Source organism: Falco biarmicus, chromosome 4 (assembly GCF_023638135.1).
Source record: "Falco biarmicus isolate bFalBia1 chromosome 4, bFalBia1.pri, whole genome shotgun sequence".
Taxonomy (NCBI): Eukaryota; Metazoa; Chordata; class Aves; order Falconiformes; family Falconidae; genus Falco; species Falco biarmicus.
In genome coordinates, this window is record NC_079291.1 from 7,157,898 (window position 1) to 7,175,026 (window position 17,129).

General features: G+C 37.5%; 1 protein-coding gene across 2 annotated transcripts in view; it reads right to left on the minus strand.

The window, feature by feature from the left end:
* Positions 1 to 1,673: 1,673 nt before the first annotated feature.
* ZNF385D (zinc finger protein 385D) overlaps positions 1,674 to 17,129 on the minus strand; it is a 442,255-nt gene continuing 426,799 nt past the window's right edge. Inside the window, exons 6-9 of one of the 2 annotated variants that reach the window (XM_056338160.1) lie at positions 15,680 to 15,913; positions 13,555 to 13,733; positions 12,125 to 12,226; positions 1,674 to 7,968 (exon numbers count right to left, since the gene is read on the minus strand). In XM_056338160.1, the coding sequence (XP_056194135.1) occupies positions 7,735 to 7,968; positions 12,125 to 12,226; positions 13,555 to 13,733; positions 15,680 to 15,913 (749 nt within the window). In that variant the 3' untranslated portion in view covers positions 1,674 to 7,734. The remainder of the gene's footprint in view (positions 7,969 to 12,124; positions 12,227 to 13,554; positions 13,734 to 15,679; positions 15,914 to 17,129) is intronic. The other variant, XM_056338161.1, reaches the window with a different exon arrangement.

The following is a 17,129-nucleotide window of genomic DNA, read 5'->3' on the forward strand; positions in this document are numbered from 1 at the left end:
GGCTAAACTCTCTCACATCTGGGTTCAGAAGGAACTTCCCTACTTTTTTTCTTTTTTTTTTTTTTTTTTTCCCCCAGAACCATTACCCACTCTTGCCCTAATGTAATACAGCTGTACTCACCTGGATATCCTCCTGGCAGGTCTTTGACACCACATCATGTAACATGTGCTCTTCATCTCCAGCGCTTTCAGAGGGTCCTAGTAGGTTTTGAGGATTTCTTTACTGAAGTTTAAGGTGCTTAGTGAGTTGGTGGCATAGAGTTGACAATTTGGGCACTGCTCCAGATTAAGTGTTGCATGGAATAGCGATCCATTGCATCTTGTCTCATGGAGCAGAACTGAAGAGCTTCTAAAGTACTTACTGCAGCTGTGAAGCTCCTGACAGCCGGAATGCAGATATCAATAAAACATGGAAGGCTAGTTTCTTTTTTTTCTTCTGCTGCTTTTCATAGTTATGTTAAGCAGATGAAAATAGCTCTAACTTTTCTTCCAAGGATTCACTTGCCATGCAACATACCCCAGAAGAGAACACAGAATCTCACAGTTAGGGAGAAGACTTCACTGTAGTATAGCCAACAAGATTGGTTTCAGTGGTCAGTATTTAAAGCAACCAAACTAACGAGGGGCTCAGTGCAGGACTCCAGCCACAGGCTTGGTTAGATTATGCCACTGAAGGTAATAAAGGGATACTACATTATATATCCATGTTATACACCCCATAAGTGGGTGGGTTGTTTATTTTTGTTTTAAATGCTCATTGCAGTGTCCCATCCTGCTGGGAGAGTGACAAAATGTGATTCAGAAAAGGGATGGGAGGAAAATAAGAGCTGTGTATATACACAGAGGCAACACCTGTGCAGAAATGTGTCTGATTGACTACATGGTGGTTTTAGTGTGTGAATTATTGGATAAAGAGCTACAGCTGTTTCCACCTCCTTTTCAAAACTGTATAAAGAATCGAAGAAAGAAACAGGCCTTTTCTCTTTGAGTGACACCTACATTTCAGCAAGCTGGTAGGACTTAGGCAACTGCAGGAAGTAAAAAAAAAAAAAAGTGACCCAAATTGAGGCTCATTACATTTTTATTTTTAATTCTTGGGTGCTCCTTCTGGGTACCAAAACTTACCTTCCTGGTTTTATTCTGATGGACAAAACAAATCCAGTCAGTAGATTGGCAATAATGTTACGGACAAGACTACACTGAAAACATGCCTGAAAGAAAAATTACACTTGGGTGGTAGGGCATCACCCCCCAGACTGAAGCACTTGTAAAGAGTCCTCAGACCAGATTTTTTTTTTTTTTTTCAAATTGACATCCCCTGTGTCCTAAATATGACAGAAGGAACACATTAGGAACATAATGGGGGTGCTGCCTTTCCCCATCGAGCCACTAGGCAGTTTTGAGGGAATTACAACAGGCTGTTATAAAGGCAGAGTTTTGCCATATGCTATCATCTCCCACCCTCTTGTAACCCAAAAGGATTTCTGTGCTTGGCAGACTGTGTTTTGAGCAGACTATTTTCACCTGATACATGTGTCAATGAGAACTGTTCCCATGGCAAATGCCAGCCATCAGCCACAAGCAGAGAAAGGGCTGAAGCTGTTAACAAATGCTGCAGGCATTCGTAGTGAGAAAATGGTTTATGGATTTTATCCTTTTTTCTATTGCCTCTGCAGTCAGAAATACATAGCTATTGTTACTGAAAATAAGAAATAACATTTACATTTAATTAAACCTTTGAAGAATCTCAAAAGATGAACATCTCAGGTAACTGAAAGACTAAAGAGCTGTCTGTGTCGGAAAACTGAGTAGATTAGGTAAAGAGCACTGTACTATACATATGTTCTCTATTCATAACATACTACTATTACTGTGGCACTGCTGCTTTAAATTTTTTATTCAATTTATCGACTCTGATCAAATGATCCATCAGGGAGCTTGATTCTTAAGTGCATATTTAAAGTTACAGATTCTGCTCATTTATATGAGAGATGAAACTACGAATAAAGAAACATAGAAGAACAATCAAATAGTAATGAAAACAAAATTATGGATATCCCTTCTGGAGACCCAGGTGTCAACGAGATGTAGTGACGTCTCGGCTGGTATGAACAGACATGGATTTCCAAGGAAAATTATTGTGTCCTTTAATTAAGTGTTCAAAACCTATGCAGTGAATATTAATAACTATACTTGTTTCTAATTATGGGTGTCAAATATCCAATTTCTGTTGTGAACAGCACAAATGTCAGTGTGCTGACAGTGTGACTGCTGTGAAGACCATTGGTACAAAGTCACTTAAGTATCTAAGCTAAAGAAAGTCTTCTGGGTTCTTTCTCATAAAAAATATTTTTAAAGTTGAGATCTCATGACCTTCAAGGTCCTATTTTTTATCCAGGAACTCTTGAATCGCCCAGCTTGTTAATGCCTCACAAGTCCCATATAAGAACATTGCTCAAGGAAAAGGGATCAAATTAGTTTATCAGTTTCTTTACACTGACTCTTCTTACTTCATCACCCAAGCATCACCCCAGCATGAAGTCAATGACAGGAGCTAGGCAGCCACTAATCATGTTTCAGGCTCAGCCAAGTTTCTTTATCAATATATCAATACTGAATCAGAGTTTAATGACACCTAATTGCAGTACACAGCATGACTGCAAAAGGCCTCAGGACTCAGGGCAAAAAATTGCCTCTACTGAAGCCTCTACATGTCTTTGCAACTGCTTTCAGGAGTCCCAGGGTTAAGAGCATTATGGTTTTCATAGTACTTTTAATTACGGTCTGGAGCACAGACTCTTTCAGCCCCCATCATTTCAGATCCGGCTATGCAATAACCATCCTCCACATAGTTACATTTACTCCTAAATGGTCCTGAATTTTAATAAACCTGTAGGTGTCAGAGGACATAAAGCTCTTGTCCTTGGCTAAACCCTTAACTGTGTGTTTGAGATTTTGATTAGTCTAAAAGATGGGGTTTATCGACATTACTGTTTCCTTCAGCCATACACCGAATCCCAGCACAGAAGCTTCTGTATGACTCACTGGCACTTACAGGTAAACAATGAAAACAGGGGAAGATGTGATATAGAAAAAAATCTGCAATATTTTACATAGCATAGGCTCATATTTTCACATGCATCTAGACAAACAGGAAGCCCACAGTTATTTTCTTGTGAGCTTTAGGTGCTTAGAGCCCTGAAGCCTGAACTGTGCTAAACTCAAATTTAAAAATGGAAATTCAGACATCTATGTTAATAAAAAGCACAGATTCCTTACAAGGGGGGGTTAGGCTTCCAACTTCACGTATTTCCAAAGAGATTTGTGCAGCCAAACCATCTGGGTATCTGTGCTTCATTCATATTTAGCCACAAGAATGCTGTAATTGTGAAGAAACCTTTTCAGGTCTTGCTCCTTAGTGTTGGTCTTATGTTCATCAAATAATATTTGTTTTTGCAAAAAAAAAAAAAAATGAGAGATATTAAGACAGAAATTCCCCAAGATGCTTTGAAGAGACTCTAAGAACTATGCATTTACTGGGAGCAGAAGGCAGAAGCAGGGTCTCCTAAGAAGCATGACTTCAGCTTTCAGGGAATATCAGGCCAAAACTCTACTGTATCTTTGGGGATTAGAATAGAAGTGACTGAGGGCAGGTCCATTCAGTTATGGTATTCCTGGTCTAACTAGAAGATAATGAGTGTGAGACGTTAAATTTACCCATAGCATCTTCGCATTGCTTCAGCATCTAAAAAGTCTTTCCATCTTTTGAAATACAGAGCCAATTGTAATATTCCAGTACTAAAATGACAGATGTAATTCTTCTAGTTATATTAACTTTATTTAGCTATTCTTGATTTTATATAATTTTAATTTATCTTAAAATAAAGTCGTATACTTTTCAAATACAATATTCCTTGACATGGCCAGTTCATTTTTTTTCTTCATTTTGGATCATCATATTTATACCATTTGCTTACTGACCTCTCGCATCAGCTTTTACAGCAGCTTTCAAGAAGGTAACTGATTTCATGGTTCAGAGCAATGATGATCCTTCTGAACAAAGGTTTGAAGCCAGAGATAGTTGGAAAAATGCAGATAGCGTAAAAATATAAATATATATATCCTTCCCACAAAAATACCATTTCTTCGGGTCAGAACAGAATAGTCATTCTTTAATGCTTGGTATAGAATTTAAGAAAACATTCCCGAACCTATTTGTTTTTCTGAGTTCATACCCAGCCATTTTCCTGCAGGCTGATTTCACACTGTTATTCCAGTGAGTGACTGTGCCTTCAATGAAATGATGCTTCCTTGTGATTTAGGCTTCCTCTTGGCCCTGGAGTGTGACTGTAATATGAAATATGATGACAGATTTTTCTTTCATAGTGCTCTCCATATCGGATGTATTGACAAGTAGGTGTGAAGTGTCTTCTGTTTGCTAGCTCCTTTGACAGCTGCTGTGGACGTACCCTTGACTGGAAGCTCCCCTTGCCCAATCAGATTGCTGTGCCAATATTTTCCTTGACATACATACATATATATATATATATATATATGTAAAATAAAACTGTCGTGCTGACATCCCACTTACATTGACCTGTTACTGACCAAGAGGAGGGTGGAACAGCAAGGCACAGAAAATCCACTATACATTCTAACATTTAGGCTTTATCCTTTATTAGGTAGTGAGTAAGAGACATAAAAAGAATTGAGTTTGTTGTTTACAGCTGAAATTTAAAAGAGACTTGTGTGAACAAAAACTTGTTCCATAGAGCACTGTGACAAAAGAGGTCCAAGAAAACTGAAGGTGTCATTGCAAATTAGCTGATGTAAGTAGTTGGAATGACACTCTTTATTTCTAGCAAAACTTCTATTGACTCTGCCCTTAGTACTGTGCCTCCATACATGCCACAGGCCACATTTTGGCAAGGATCAGCCTGTTGATTTTGATGGCATCACAATGACATGGCAGGATGTATAGCAGGTGTCCCAGTACAAGAAGACCGTGCATAAGAGCCTGTAGGATATTTGTGGCTCTCCCCTTTTCCCATCTGCATGTTTTTTCATGAGGAAAAGATCGCCCGCCCCGAACCTCTCCCTTCCCAAAACACCAATCCTCCTCTGCTCGTTAAGCAGGCTCTTGCTTACACAGACTATTACAAAAGGCTCTGGAGATAAATGGTGGTTCAGGGAGCACAGCTTGAAAACCAGTGCCCTATTCAAGGAAGAATCTGAATGCAGCTGGCAATGGCACTACAACTTCTGCAAAAAGATGGAAGGTTGAAAGCAGGCTTAAAAGACCAAGAGAAAGATTTTGCAAAGAGGAGTTGAACTGTACTACATTATATTTATGTACCCAAATAAAAGGAAATAGTTTCTAAATTGAGTGTTAGTTGCAGGTTTTGAAGGCTGGCTTGTTTAGTGCCTCTTTACTGGGAGCTGTAGAGTACGGAGCCCTTTTAAATGTCAGCCCCTAGTTACTTAGGTGCCTAAACTTGGCTTCAGGAACTTACTCATACTCTTCTTGTTTTGGAAACTGGGCCAAAGCAATCCAGCTAGGAATCAGCCCTGAAATCACCACCGCATCTTTTTCATGGCTACATAGGAGTGAATTAAATATAAACAAAAGCCCATTTAATTTCAAGGCACAAACATTTGCAAATAAACTGGATGAAATACAAATACATAATACAGAACTTATTTTAATACTTCTAGATAAATAAATGCATCTCTTTGGAATTCTTTGGACACAGACATCCATGGAACCTCTTCTTTCTCTCTTTTTATATATATATATATTTTATATAAAATCTAAATGCAGAGAGGTTTAAAAAATGGCAAATACCAATGTATATGGAAGGCTCACTGATGAACTGCAAGTCAAAAGTGCTGTATATTCCCATTCTCTGTATCTCCCAACTGTCCATATTAACCACAGGCAGTATTATATAGCAACCACATGGTCAATATTTTGCATTACTACCTTTTAATAAAATCTTTCAAATAATTTCCTCATCTAAACTTAAATTAGGTTTTTAAATTTTATTCCTCCTAAATGTATGGTAGGCATTTCACTTAACTACACATCAGAGTGGTCGCATGTGACTCAGCAGCACACTCAATATTAATAGATACTTTTCAGCTCCCTATGGGAAAAAGCAGGCAGCAAGAATCAGATTCAAGAAGTCTATTTTTTTCTCTGCTGTTTGTTACTTACCACTTAATGACCCACATGTGAAACTCAATGATTATATAATTATTTTATATAGTAGATTTTCTGTTTATAAGTTATTTTTCTTACTCTAACATATATACAATATATCTATATATACCCCTGATAAATCTTACTTTAAAGGGACACAGTCAACCCCTTTAAGCCTCACAGTAAATATATAAGGCTTTAAGCTGTCCCTACATAAAGGTCAGCTACAGAATTCAAGGGTCCCTTCAGATCCTAAAGGTTGTATTTGTTCCAAACCCATGATGTGCAGTTATCTCGTAATATGTATCTCATGTGTTCTGTTTACGTTTTATAGGTATATTAAGACATTTTATATCACATCAGTAGGAAATAAAACAAGAGAATAAATCTGTTCCTAAGACTAAGTCTATTGCAAAAAATGTTATCTCTATCTACAGACACTCCCACTGGTGTGATATAAAAAGAATATGTGCCATTCTTGGGATGAAATGCTGGCTACATTGCAGTCAGGAGGAACTTTATACTGACTTAAATGAGGCCAGGATTTTTCTCCCGCTTTTCATTTGCTAGTTATGACTATGCGTAACCCATTTGTGTCTTCCCTCTGTTCAACACTAAAGTGTCAGGCCTGTTTCATGACAAGAGTGTATTTGTTGCTGTCCACTGACATGCCTTAAACATTGATCTGTCCTGTATGTATTATACCTTTTGAGTATACACACACTGTACACATGTTCTCAGTTAAATAAAAGTTTGACCTAATCTGTGTACAGCATCTGGATATTATTTATTTTCCCCACTAAATCTTCCTCATCATCTGCTTTGCCCTAACCATAGTTTATCTTCACGCCCATTCTTCTACAGGTGAGGAAACCAATTTCTGCCCACCAGGAACAGCTCCACATTATTGTCACCATTTTAAACTACTTACCAAAGTGACATAATTTGTTTATTTTATCTTTTGCAACTCTGTTAGAAACCTAGTGGCATAGATAGAGACACAATACTACTGTTTTACAAGACATCTATTGTATCTACTTTTGTTCAGATAAATACCCAGTAACTGCTGATTTGGCAGGAGGATTGGTAAGGGTACTACTATTCACAGTGTTTCTTTTTTTTCCTTCTTCTTTAATCTACAGAATAAAGTATTTTATGTACATCGGAACCAGTTAATGCCCTTTAGACAAATTTGTAAGTTGTTTCATAAAGCAGGAAAGACATTGCAGGGAAATGTGTGCCAAAAAGCACAGTCAAAAGGCTTCGTAAGTTTTATATGTCACTACAAGTCAATGCTGGAGATCAGTTCTAAAACGATCAATACTCAAGAGGAATGTTCTCATCGGAGAAAATACTGCCCATTCCCCCTCAGAATTTGTTCAGTTCTCTATCAAAAGTCCTGGCTCTTCATATATATACTTTAAACTATAAATAAACACTGCATAGTTCAATGTTCTTGATTTTCTTTTTTTGTTTGTTTGTTTGTTTTGATTTGAAAAATTATTGCAGTACAATTAATTCCTGTTTGGAGTTCAGTAAGGAGCGAACAGCACAGGAGTATGGGTGGTCCGTATAGGCCCCGGAGCTGGCCGTAGGAGTGCTGGAGGAAGTGCTGACGTCTGGAAAAGGGTGGCTGCCGGGGCTGTGCGAAGACTGAAGGGGGAATTCACAGCCACAGCAGCAGCTGCTGCTGCAGCTGCTAGAGGATTTGGTAAGATTCGTGGAGCCATCGGCTTTGAAGGTTCCTTTGAAAATACTAATTTTACCTGTGGGGAAGAGAGAAAACAAACAAACAGAGAGACATAATTTGTTCATATTAGCTACACGACAGGGAGCTTGACTTAAGATTGTAAGTGCAACATCAAGCAAGAGAGGTCTCATAGTGGCTATTGACTCTGTGAGCTGCAGGCTTGTGAAAGTAGATATGATCTTGCACATTGGACAAGGCTGAGTAGGATTTGGCTGGCGACAAACAGTTTCAACGTTTATGCCTTATCACTGAGACTTGTAATTTAATATATTAGAAATCAAAGCAAACCTAAAGAGGGGCTGAGCAATCTGCACCAAAGTAAAGCTGCATGTACCCTGCAAGAATTAAATATGGAAGAATTAGCCAACAATTAAAAGACCTCCATCTGGTCAGCTTTAGGTTAGACACCACAGCAAAGTGAAAACATATCCTATTACCTGGTCTGATTAAGAAAGTACTTTTGTTTTGGATGCAAGTTCTACTTAAAATTAAGATCTCCAGCTAGCTCCTCTCTATTAACTCCTGCCTCTAATAACAAGCAAATAAACAATGCTTATCTTGCACTGGTTGTGAAAACCTCTTATGTTTCATGTGTTGAAACAGGCAATGAATTCTATGGATGCTGCTCTATGTAATCTTGCTCTGTCTTCAGATTTTTTTTCACTAAGATACTGTTAATTCTTACAGGGACTGTGAAAAAGTGGCAGGTATTTTTAAATGTTGTATGAGAAAAATCATGCCTATATCACTTAGTATGGTGCCAAACCATGGTATTTTTGCTACTGACACTGAGGCTTCTGCTTTAAAAACGTTTAAATCATAAGTCTTATGCACTACCAAATACAGTTTAGAAAACTCCTCATTCAGAGTTTCCAAAAAGAAAAAGAACAACCTAAAGATTTTCCCAGACTGATTGAAAATACTCAGAGGTCCATTATTATTTAACAGAATTTACATTTGGTATGCATACAAATGAACATCAGAGTAGTCTATGTAGATTTCTGCAGATTTCAGTGGGATTTCAAGTTTCTAATGAGATGCCAGGGGCCTGAATACCTTTTTTTTGTTCGGGTTTCATGGCTCTGAGATAAGAATAGAAACCTCATCCACTAATAAGGCAAAGTTCCTATTGGCTCTGATGGACTTACAGTGGGTCTGTGTCCTGGCATGACCTGAGGTCCTTTGCAAAGAACAGAAACCTGAATAAAGTATTGAATATACGAAAAATGAATATATGTACCATGCCGCGGTACATCTCAGTGTAAGTATGGACACTTCTCACTCACAGGGAAACACAATTTCTCATCCTTGAATTGAAAGGGACTTTCAGATAATTAACTTGCACCATATCAATCTGATATTCTCAACTCAACAGTATCTTGGTGAGAGAACAGTCAGAAAGCAAGGACAGGAGTACTCTTGCACGAACCACCAGTGAGTTTCATCGTTAAAGTATCATCAAATTGCAAGAGTCTGTTGGTTCTTTACCAACCAGATGGATAACAGGATTTTTACTTTTCCTATATACCCATTGGCAACTCTTCCAGCTTCAAGATCCTTTAAAGGTCTGGGAGAGATACTCAGAGGGGACCAGATTCTGTAATTCTCTTAACAGAGGATGTAATGGATGCTAGATACAAAATTCCGCATGGTGCCTATGAAAAGCAATGACCTAATCTTTTCCTTGATCAGTGTTACACCCACTGATCCAAGCTGTCTTCTTCCCTTGCCGAGTGTTTGACTTTCTCCTCCTTCCTTATATTTTTAAGTAAATACTTTTTTTCAGCTGTTTAGAACAGACAAGAACACATACCGCTCCCCCCAAAAAATACCACCCCCCCCCAAAAAAAAAAAAAAAAAAAGATTCTGAGTACAAAATAGAAAAAATCCCTCCAGTCCAAAACAACAGGGCTCTGATTGTTGTCTAGAATTCCCAGTGAAGGATGTTTTTCATTAGAGCTATATTATTGCAGAAAGTTTGGACTATCAAATGCCTGATAACCTCTTTCTCTCCAGTGTATTATTCAATACGTTGGACATTTGTGTCTTGAAGAAATACCAAGTAAGTCCCAACGTTACAAGTTTACTTAAACTCTGAAAGAGTACCATGGGAATTCATAAAACTTCTTTCTCTGAAGCATGCAAAACAAGACTAGACAAAGCAGTACAAATGATATTGAAAACTTGGCATTGGAAAGTTTTTGGTCTAGAAAAGCTACGAAAAGGTAGTATGGCCTTTTTCCAACTTCTGTAGAAAAAAAATTTGGTGATGCTTATACATTTTTTGACACAAAGAACAAAGATCTTATGTGACAGTTTATATTAAATGCCTAGGACTATCTTGCCATTCTTGGAGGAATCAGGAACTTCTAATGAAATTAGATAGCTTTTCAGTTAATTTATCAACATGATTCTGATTTCAAGATAGCTGCAAAACTAGTAATATTTAGCATATACGGTACCTTGCACCTTCATTTCAAACCTCTCTGCAAGTACTAATTAACACACAGGTCAACATTAAGAGTAAAATACCCATTATTCCTTACATTTCCAATGAAGTAAACTAAGGGACAGTAAACGACTTGAAAAATTAACAGGGAATAAAGAAAAAGTCTAGGGTTCATTAAAAACATTTACATTCAAAGTAAAATTAGAACATCTTTGGCTTGTTGCTGTGCTATTCTGCATTTCAAATGACAGCAATTTTGGCATTTTTTCTATTCAAAACCAAACAGAGTAAATGGGGAACTTCTCTTGTCCTTTCTCAGTGCAACCTCCATTCTACTATGCATATCTGTTTATTTATTGCCAACTCTTTCTCTCCTTAAATCCCCTCTGTCTCTTTGCTCGCCTCTGGCCTGACTTGTATATTGTGAGCAATTGGGAGCAAGGGAGCAGGGAAAGGACACATTGCCTTTATTTGTCTATGCAGCAACTAAATGGCCTTGATCCTTGGCTGGAGCTCTCAGAAACCACTATTACATAAATTAGTAAGCAGAGAACTGTGCACAACAGTAACAGTAATGTAATAGTTATTTTAATCCCCTGGGAAACAATGAATTTCATAAAGGAAAAATAATCCTGTCAGAGAGGCTTTAGTGATTCCATACTCTACTTACCTCATTACATATTTTCTATTCCTTTCAGTATAGTTTATAAGCATTGGAGATCTTGGTCTTCCTGGTGGATTACTGGAAAACCCTGTGGGGCTATTTTTCTACTACTGGATCTACCAGAGCAATGCACTTCATTCTGCTACATCTAGGAAAGCTCCTACCCAACTAAACTGCGTATGAATTTACCTACCCCTCATGAGGGCTGTCCCAACAAGGACACATTTTCTGTTGCCAAGAAATGAGCTTCAACTCAACTTAAAGACAACTGGGTTTTCACAGAAAAAAAGCTCCATATTCCGCCTGAATTAGAGAAGATGGTCAAGGCATAAAGGGCTTATATCTATAAGGCCAATGAACTACCATCCTCCCTTGGCCAAAACCATCTATAAGCCCTTAAAAAATACCACGGCACATAAAACAATCACGCAGTTTATTTGATGGAGATAAATGTCAGATGTTTCACTATCCCACCCATACTATAAGCTGTTTCTTAACTAATGGCAGGATCTTAGAGGGTTTTTTATTAAAAACTAAACCTTTTTCTCAGGTTTTGAAGTGAGTAAGAACTGTGCTTCAGATAGTTTATCCTGGCAGTCGAAAATGTGACCAGAACCATCCTGAAACTGAGCAGAATGGAATGAGAGATTGATTTTTTAAATTGTTTCGACTGTTATCTGAATAATTTTCTAAATAAGGATAGAATAAAGGTTTTATAGAGTTTTACATAGCAAACTATATATATATATCATCACTATTGTCCTTGGTGAAAACTGGAAAAATCCCGTTTGCCATTAGGATGTTTCTTTCGTCTCTTGCTCTATAATGACCTTTGAAACAAGCTTATTTTTCTGAGGTTATTCAGAGTAGTCACAAAAATGAGGATCACCAAAGTATCTAAAAAGTCCCTTGTGGGCTTCCATGGGCTCACTCAGACACTTGCATACTCCCATTGCTTACACTATTCTTCTCATTTTAAACATTTTTCCACTTACATTTTCTAAAAACCGTACTCAGCAGGGTTAAAATAAAAGTAAAATAAAAAGGTGATCGGCTTACCCCTAGAGGATGTGTTCCCTTTTGGAGTTTGTTGTAAGGGCTGTATTTAGGTTTAGGCGGCTTCCCAGCAGCTCTGTCTTTGTGCCTTCTACTGCTTATGTGCTGTTAAAATATATTTGGGGAAAAAAAGAAAAAGAAGAGGGATAGTTTCTTCATAGTTCATTTCAGGTTCTGCTTTATACATGGGTGCTCCAATACTGAAAGCTACTGCTCTACACAACAGCATTACTTTGACTAATTAAAAAATGGATGGGAATAGGGTCTGTTCCAATTTCAACAATCCTCTGTGCATCATATATCGGGACTGTGATTTTCAGCAGTGCTCAGTTCAACTCTTGCTTCCACTGTAGTCAATGATTTTCTCACCTTTGTTAGCTTCAACAGGACCTGAATCAGGTCAAAGCCTTTGAAAAATTCCTCCCTATCTCTATAAAGCACCATCAAATTCAATCCACTGGTGATAGAAAGTTTTGGAAGAATATTAGATAGTAGAGCATCTCCTATTCACGGGGGGGGAAACAGGTCAAAAAACCTGTTTAAATCCCTAAAAAGCTTGGAGATCCTTTCAAGATTTCAGTTGAAAGATGGTTACATCTCAAGCTAAGTGACAGTGAAAAAAACACCACAAAATCCATTATCTTCTTCATAAAATCTACAAGACTTTACAAGAATCCTTGTACACAGACTTTATTGCAGTATTAGATGTAACGGGCCTTTTTCAGAACTATATTTTTATTTTGATTTTCATTCTTAAGAGTTCTCTCAAAAAGAGACAAACTGGACATTTTTTTCCTGAAAGCACAAGACAAGTATTTCTATTCTCCATTACTGAATTTATCTTCATTCTTGTAAAGTTCCTTAATGAGTATTTAATTCCAAAAGGCAGATGGAATTAAACTGTTTTTCAGAACAAAGGCTTTCTTCATCTGAAGAAGGACTGAACATAACTTAGTGTAACTGCAATTTAGAGGTCATGCTTCTCAGTTACAGAATAACACTGATAAAAACATCTTATGAATCCTCTCCACCCCACATTTCTAAGCAGGTTATTCAGTGTTCTCTGAAAGTGCTGGCTGCACTTACCTCCACATCTTTGTAAAGGCAAATATAATGCAATACACTAAATGTCAGGGTTTATTACCTTATGACAATTATAGTCGTCTAAAGACAGTTGTAACAGGTTGCAGCTTACAGCTTCTCTAATTCTTTAAGCAATATATATAATCAGGAGCTCTTGAGAAAACATATTGTTGGGAAAAATCACAGGCAAAACAAAACATACAGCATGATCATCAAATACAAAGAGCAAAACCTGTAAGCTTCATTTGGATACAAACTGTCAGACTGACACATGCTGATTGTGTTGGTACTTTACCACCATGAACACAAAGAACAGCCAAGGATTCACACTCTGCAAGCTAGCCAAGTACCTGTTTCAGTTGTGTCTCAGAGTTTACGTGCACATCACATATTTCACAGTGAAATGTTTTGTTCTGAAGGCCTGTGTTTCCTTTATTCACAGGTCCTTTGCCTTTTACGCCTGCCCGGGGAAAGGCTTTTATGGTTCCACTTCCATTCCGAGCTTCCAGCATAGTTTTGTGCTTAGTCCCTGGAAACGTTAGAAATGGGAAACAGAAAAAACTTTGGCAATTTGGTTGCATTCATTGTTTTATTTTCTTTTTAAAAGAAAATCATATGAGCTTCACCTTGTTGCCATGTGCTATCCTTGGGATATGCCTGTGTTTGTCTGTATCAGATTCATAGCAATGTAACAGTATTTTACATCTGATATTTAATTATTATATTATGTACCTGTAGGTAATGCACTAGAACAAAGCAGCCACATCAGTAAATACTGGCACAATCAGGTATCCTGATGTGAAGTTAAATAGGTGTGACTTTTCTCATTAACTCCTGCTGCTAATAAGGCCTGAATAGTAGTTGCAAAAGAAGGGTAATTTAGCTATTAAAGATGTAGTTGGCTTTGATCTGTAGTCCTCCTGCGTGGATTGATAAACAATATGTCCTAGGTAGCTTACACCTAAATCTGTAATTAACTAATTAGTCTCCAAATCAAAAAGGGGCAGAGGTTCCTGGCAGCAACCTATGGATCCTTAATGGCCTGGACAGAAACCAAAATATGTGAGAAATATATATGTGAGAAAAACGCACTTGCATTTTTTATTAAAGTGAAGATCAGATAGAAAACAATAGTGTCCTGTCGCTTTAGTTTTATTCAGACCAAACAATTTCTTACAGTGTTGACCTCCATGTAGGTAGTGTGTGATACTGCTGGACCACCACCATGCCCAGAACTAGTGTTCCACTGATAATTGCCATATCCATCCACTGGAACACTTCTACAAGCATGCATGTGTGTGAGTACACACACAGTTTATCAGCATAGACAGCAAAACCTTGGATGGTTGTGTTTAAATATTCAGAATAACGTTTTGGCTCTCATCTTTATCAGAAAAATGTTTAGAGTCTAACCTTCGTATGAAGCTAAATAGGTTCAATGGGTACAGCTTTATGAATTTGAATTATCACCATTTGAAGATATGGCATGCAAACACAGCATTCAAAACTGATCAGGCTTTGTTTCTCATAAATACCAACAAATTGACATTTTCTTTTTAAGTGGATTCTCTAGATGTCCCAAAGTTACCTCTTTTTTTTATTACATCATAAAACCATTGATCATTTTGCTGCAGGTATATCATCACTGCCTCTAAGTTTCAAACCTAAGGTCTGTCTCTTAACTCTGTTTACAGTGCTGGGAGGTAACCCCTGACATCCAAAATCAGGCTTTTTTTCTGTGAGATGGTTATAAGTGGTCATTGCTGCCATATTAGAATCCCAAGATCTTCTAACCCCGCTCACCACACAGCCAATCAATAAGGTGCTTAAAATAGTGACTGTGAATGATGGCTTTCTACTACTAGAACATACTGATGCTACTAGCACTAATAACAAGAAAGCATTCAAAAATTAAGAAAGAGGGAGGTAGGCAATTACCCATTCAACCCTCATGCAGCGGTTGCTCTCAGTTGATGAAAACAAAAGGAAAATATACATAATTTTAACAAGTTATTAACAGGCAATATGGAGCTAAAAATTCTAACTCTCGTCATTGAACTCTGACTGACTGATGGTCCCTCTTTCAGCCTTAATTTGTTAGATTTCAAACAAAACTAATGGTATTCATATTCAGTTTGCTAGCTGGCACAAACAAAACTATGCAAACTCTGAACACCAAAGGTAATGAAGCATGAGCTGTCATTTAGCTCTATAACGTTTGGAAGCTGCAAAAGCTAAAATGTACAAAAATGGGTAACTTGCATGCAATAAAATTCCTTTCTTCCTCCCTTTATGAAAGCCTCTTTGCCTGTCATTTTTATTCTTCACTAGTTAATGAATTCCATGTAATTGCCAGTTTTCTGCCACCTCTTTGTCCCCTGCTGCAAGAGATCTAATCTATTCAGGGGAAGATAATTGCAGAGCTCTTGAGACAGAAGGAAAAAAAGGAAGAAAGCAAGCACTGCTCCATCTCACCACTGTTGTGCGCCTCCAGCTGCGAGGCAGAGTTGACAGCAACTTTGCATAGTGAACAGTACAGCAGTCTTTTTGCTTTTTCTTCCTCAGTCTCAACGGAAGGGCATGTGGTGCTGCTAGTGGCTGTCGTGGGGATTTTCTCCACTTTAGAGGTGATCTCAGTTGTCATAACGCTGCTCTTCCTGATCTCCACGGTTGTCGTCGTTGATATTGCTGGTGTCCCTGTGGTAACGTCTGTGGGCAAATAGAGAAGATGGAAGGAAACAAAACCAAAAAAATAAGGTTATGACCTTTGGCATTTGCTTGTTTGCATCCTAATGCTGTAACCACACAGAAAGCCAGATTGTGCTGGTGATGGTTTGACTAATGGTAATGAACTAAATGTGACCTTATTCTTTGTATTTCATGTGGTTACAAAATACAGTACTCCCATGTATCAAAATGCCACATTCTGCCTCCTGTATTCTGCTAACACCCAGTAAATACAGAATTCATAAGCTGAAAAGACAGGTCATTAAGACTGTACTGTACAACTGAAAGATAATCCCCTAAAAGAGGTCATGGAAATTACCAGTACAATAGGCAGTTAAAATTTATAAACAGCACATCAGATGCACAAACTGCCATAGTACCGCATAATACTTACAATGATTGAGTAGCCAAACTAAAGTTTTAACATTCTGTATTGATAAAATTAAAATTAAAACAATTGTCTGTTCTTGATATCTGATAAATTAAAATGTGAAATTAATATTTCACTTGATATTAAGCCAAAACAAATATTAAATTAATAAAGTTAATTATTAATACACAGTACGTATTTATCCATACATTATTATTATTCATTATTACATAATAACAATATATACAAATAACAGTAATCGACTATACAACATTCTATATCAGAAACCTACGCAAACACTAATAAGTTTTCCGTTCTGTGTATCAGTGGAATGTTTGGAAAAACTGTAAGGATGTTGTATACCTAATATTATTTGGAAACCCAGTGCTTGCATCTAAGAACTTTGTGCTTTTTCTGTAGTTCTCAAATCCAAGAGAAAGAAAATACACAATGATATTGTGGTTTGAATAACGTACACGACAGTTGGATATAGCAGTATCATTTGATAATTAAGTACTTAGGAGGGTAGAGGACAGTAAGATCCAGCACTGAGCCAATGGAGAAGATGGCAAGTAAGGGACAGGAGAAGGAAAGAAAGGACAGGAGCTGTTCTGCCCTTTGCAGTGTTGTATTTTTGTCATACTAAGCCTACTGAGTAGCAGATTCCTCTGTAAGAAATCTTTGTTACTTTACTGAGAACTTAGTTACTTTACTTTCCTGGAACCGGGTACTTTCCAACCTAGCCAGCTCATTTGGGTTTCATACATCCCTTGGTGTTAGCGGTCCTCTACTTGTACCATGCTTTATTCATTGCCATTTATCAGAATA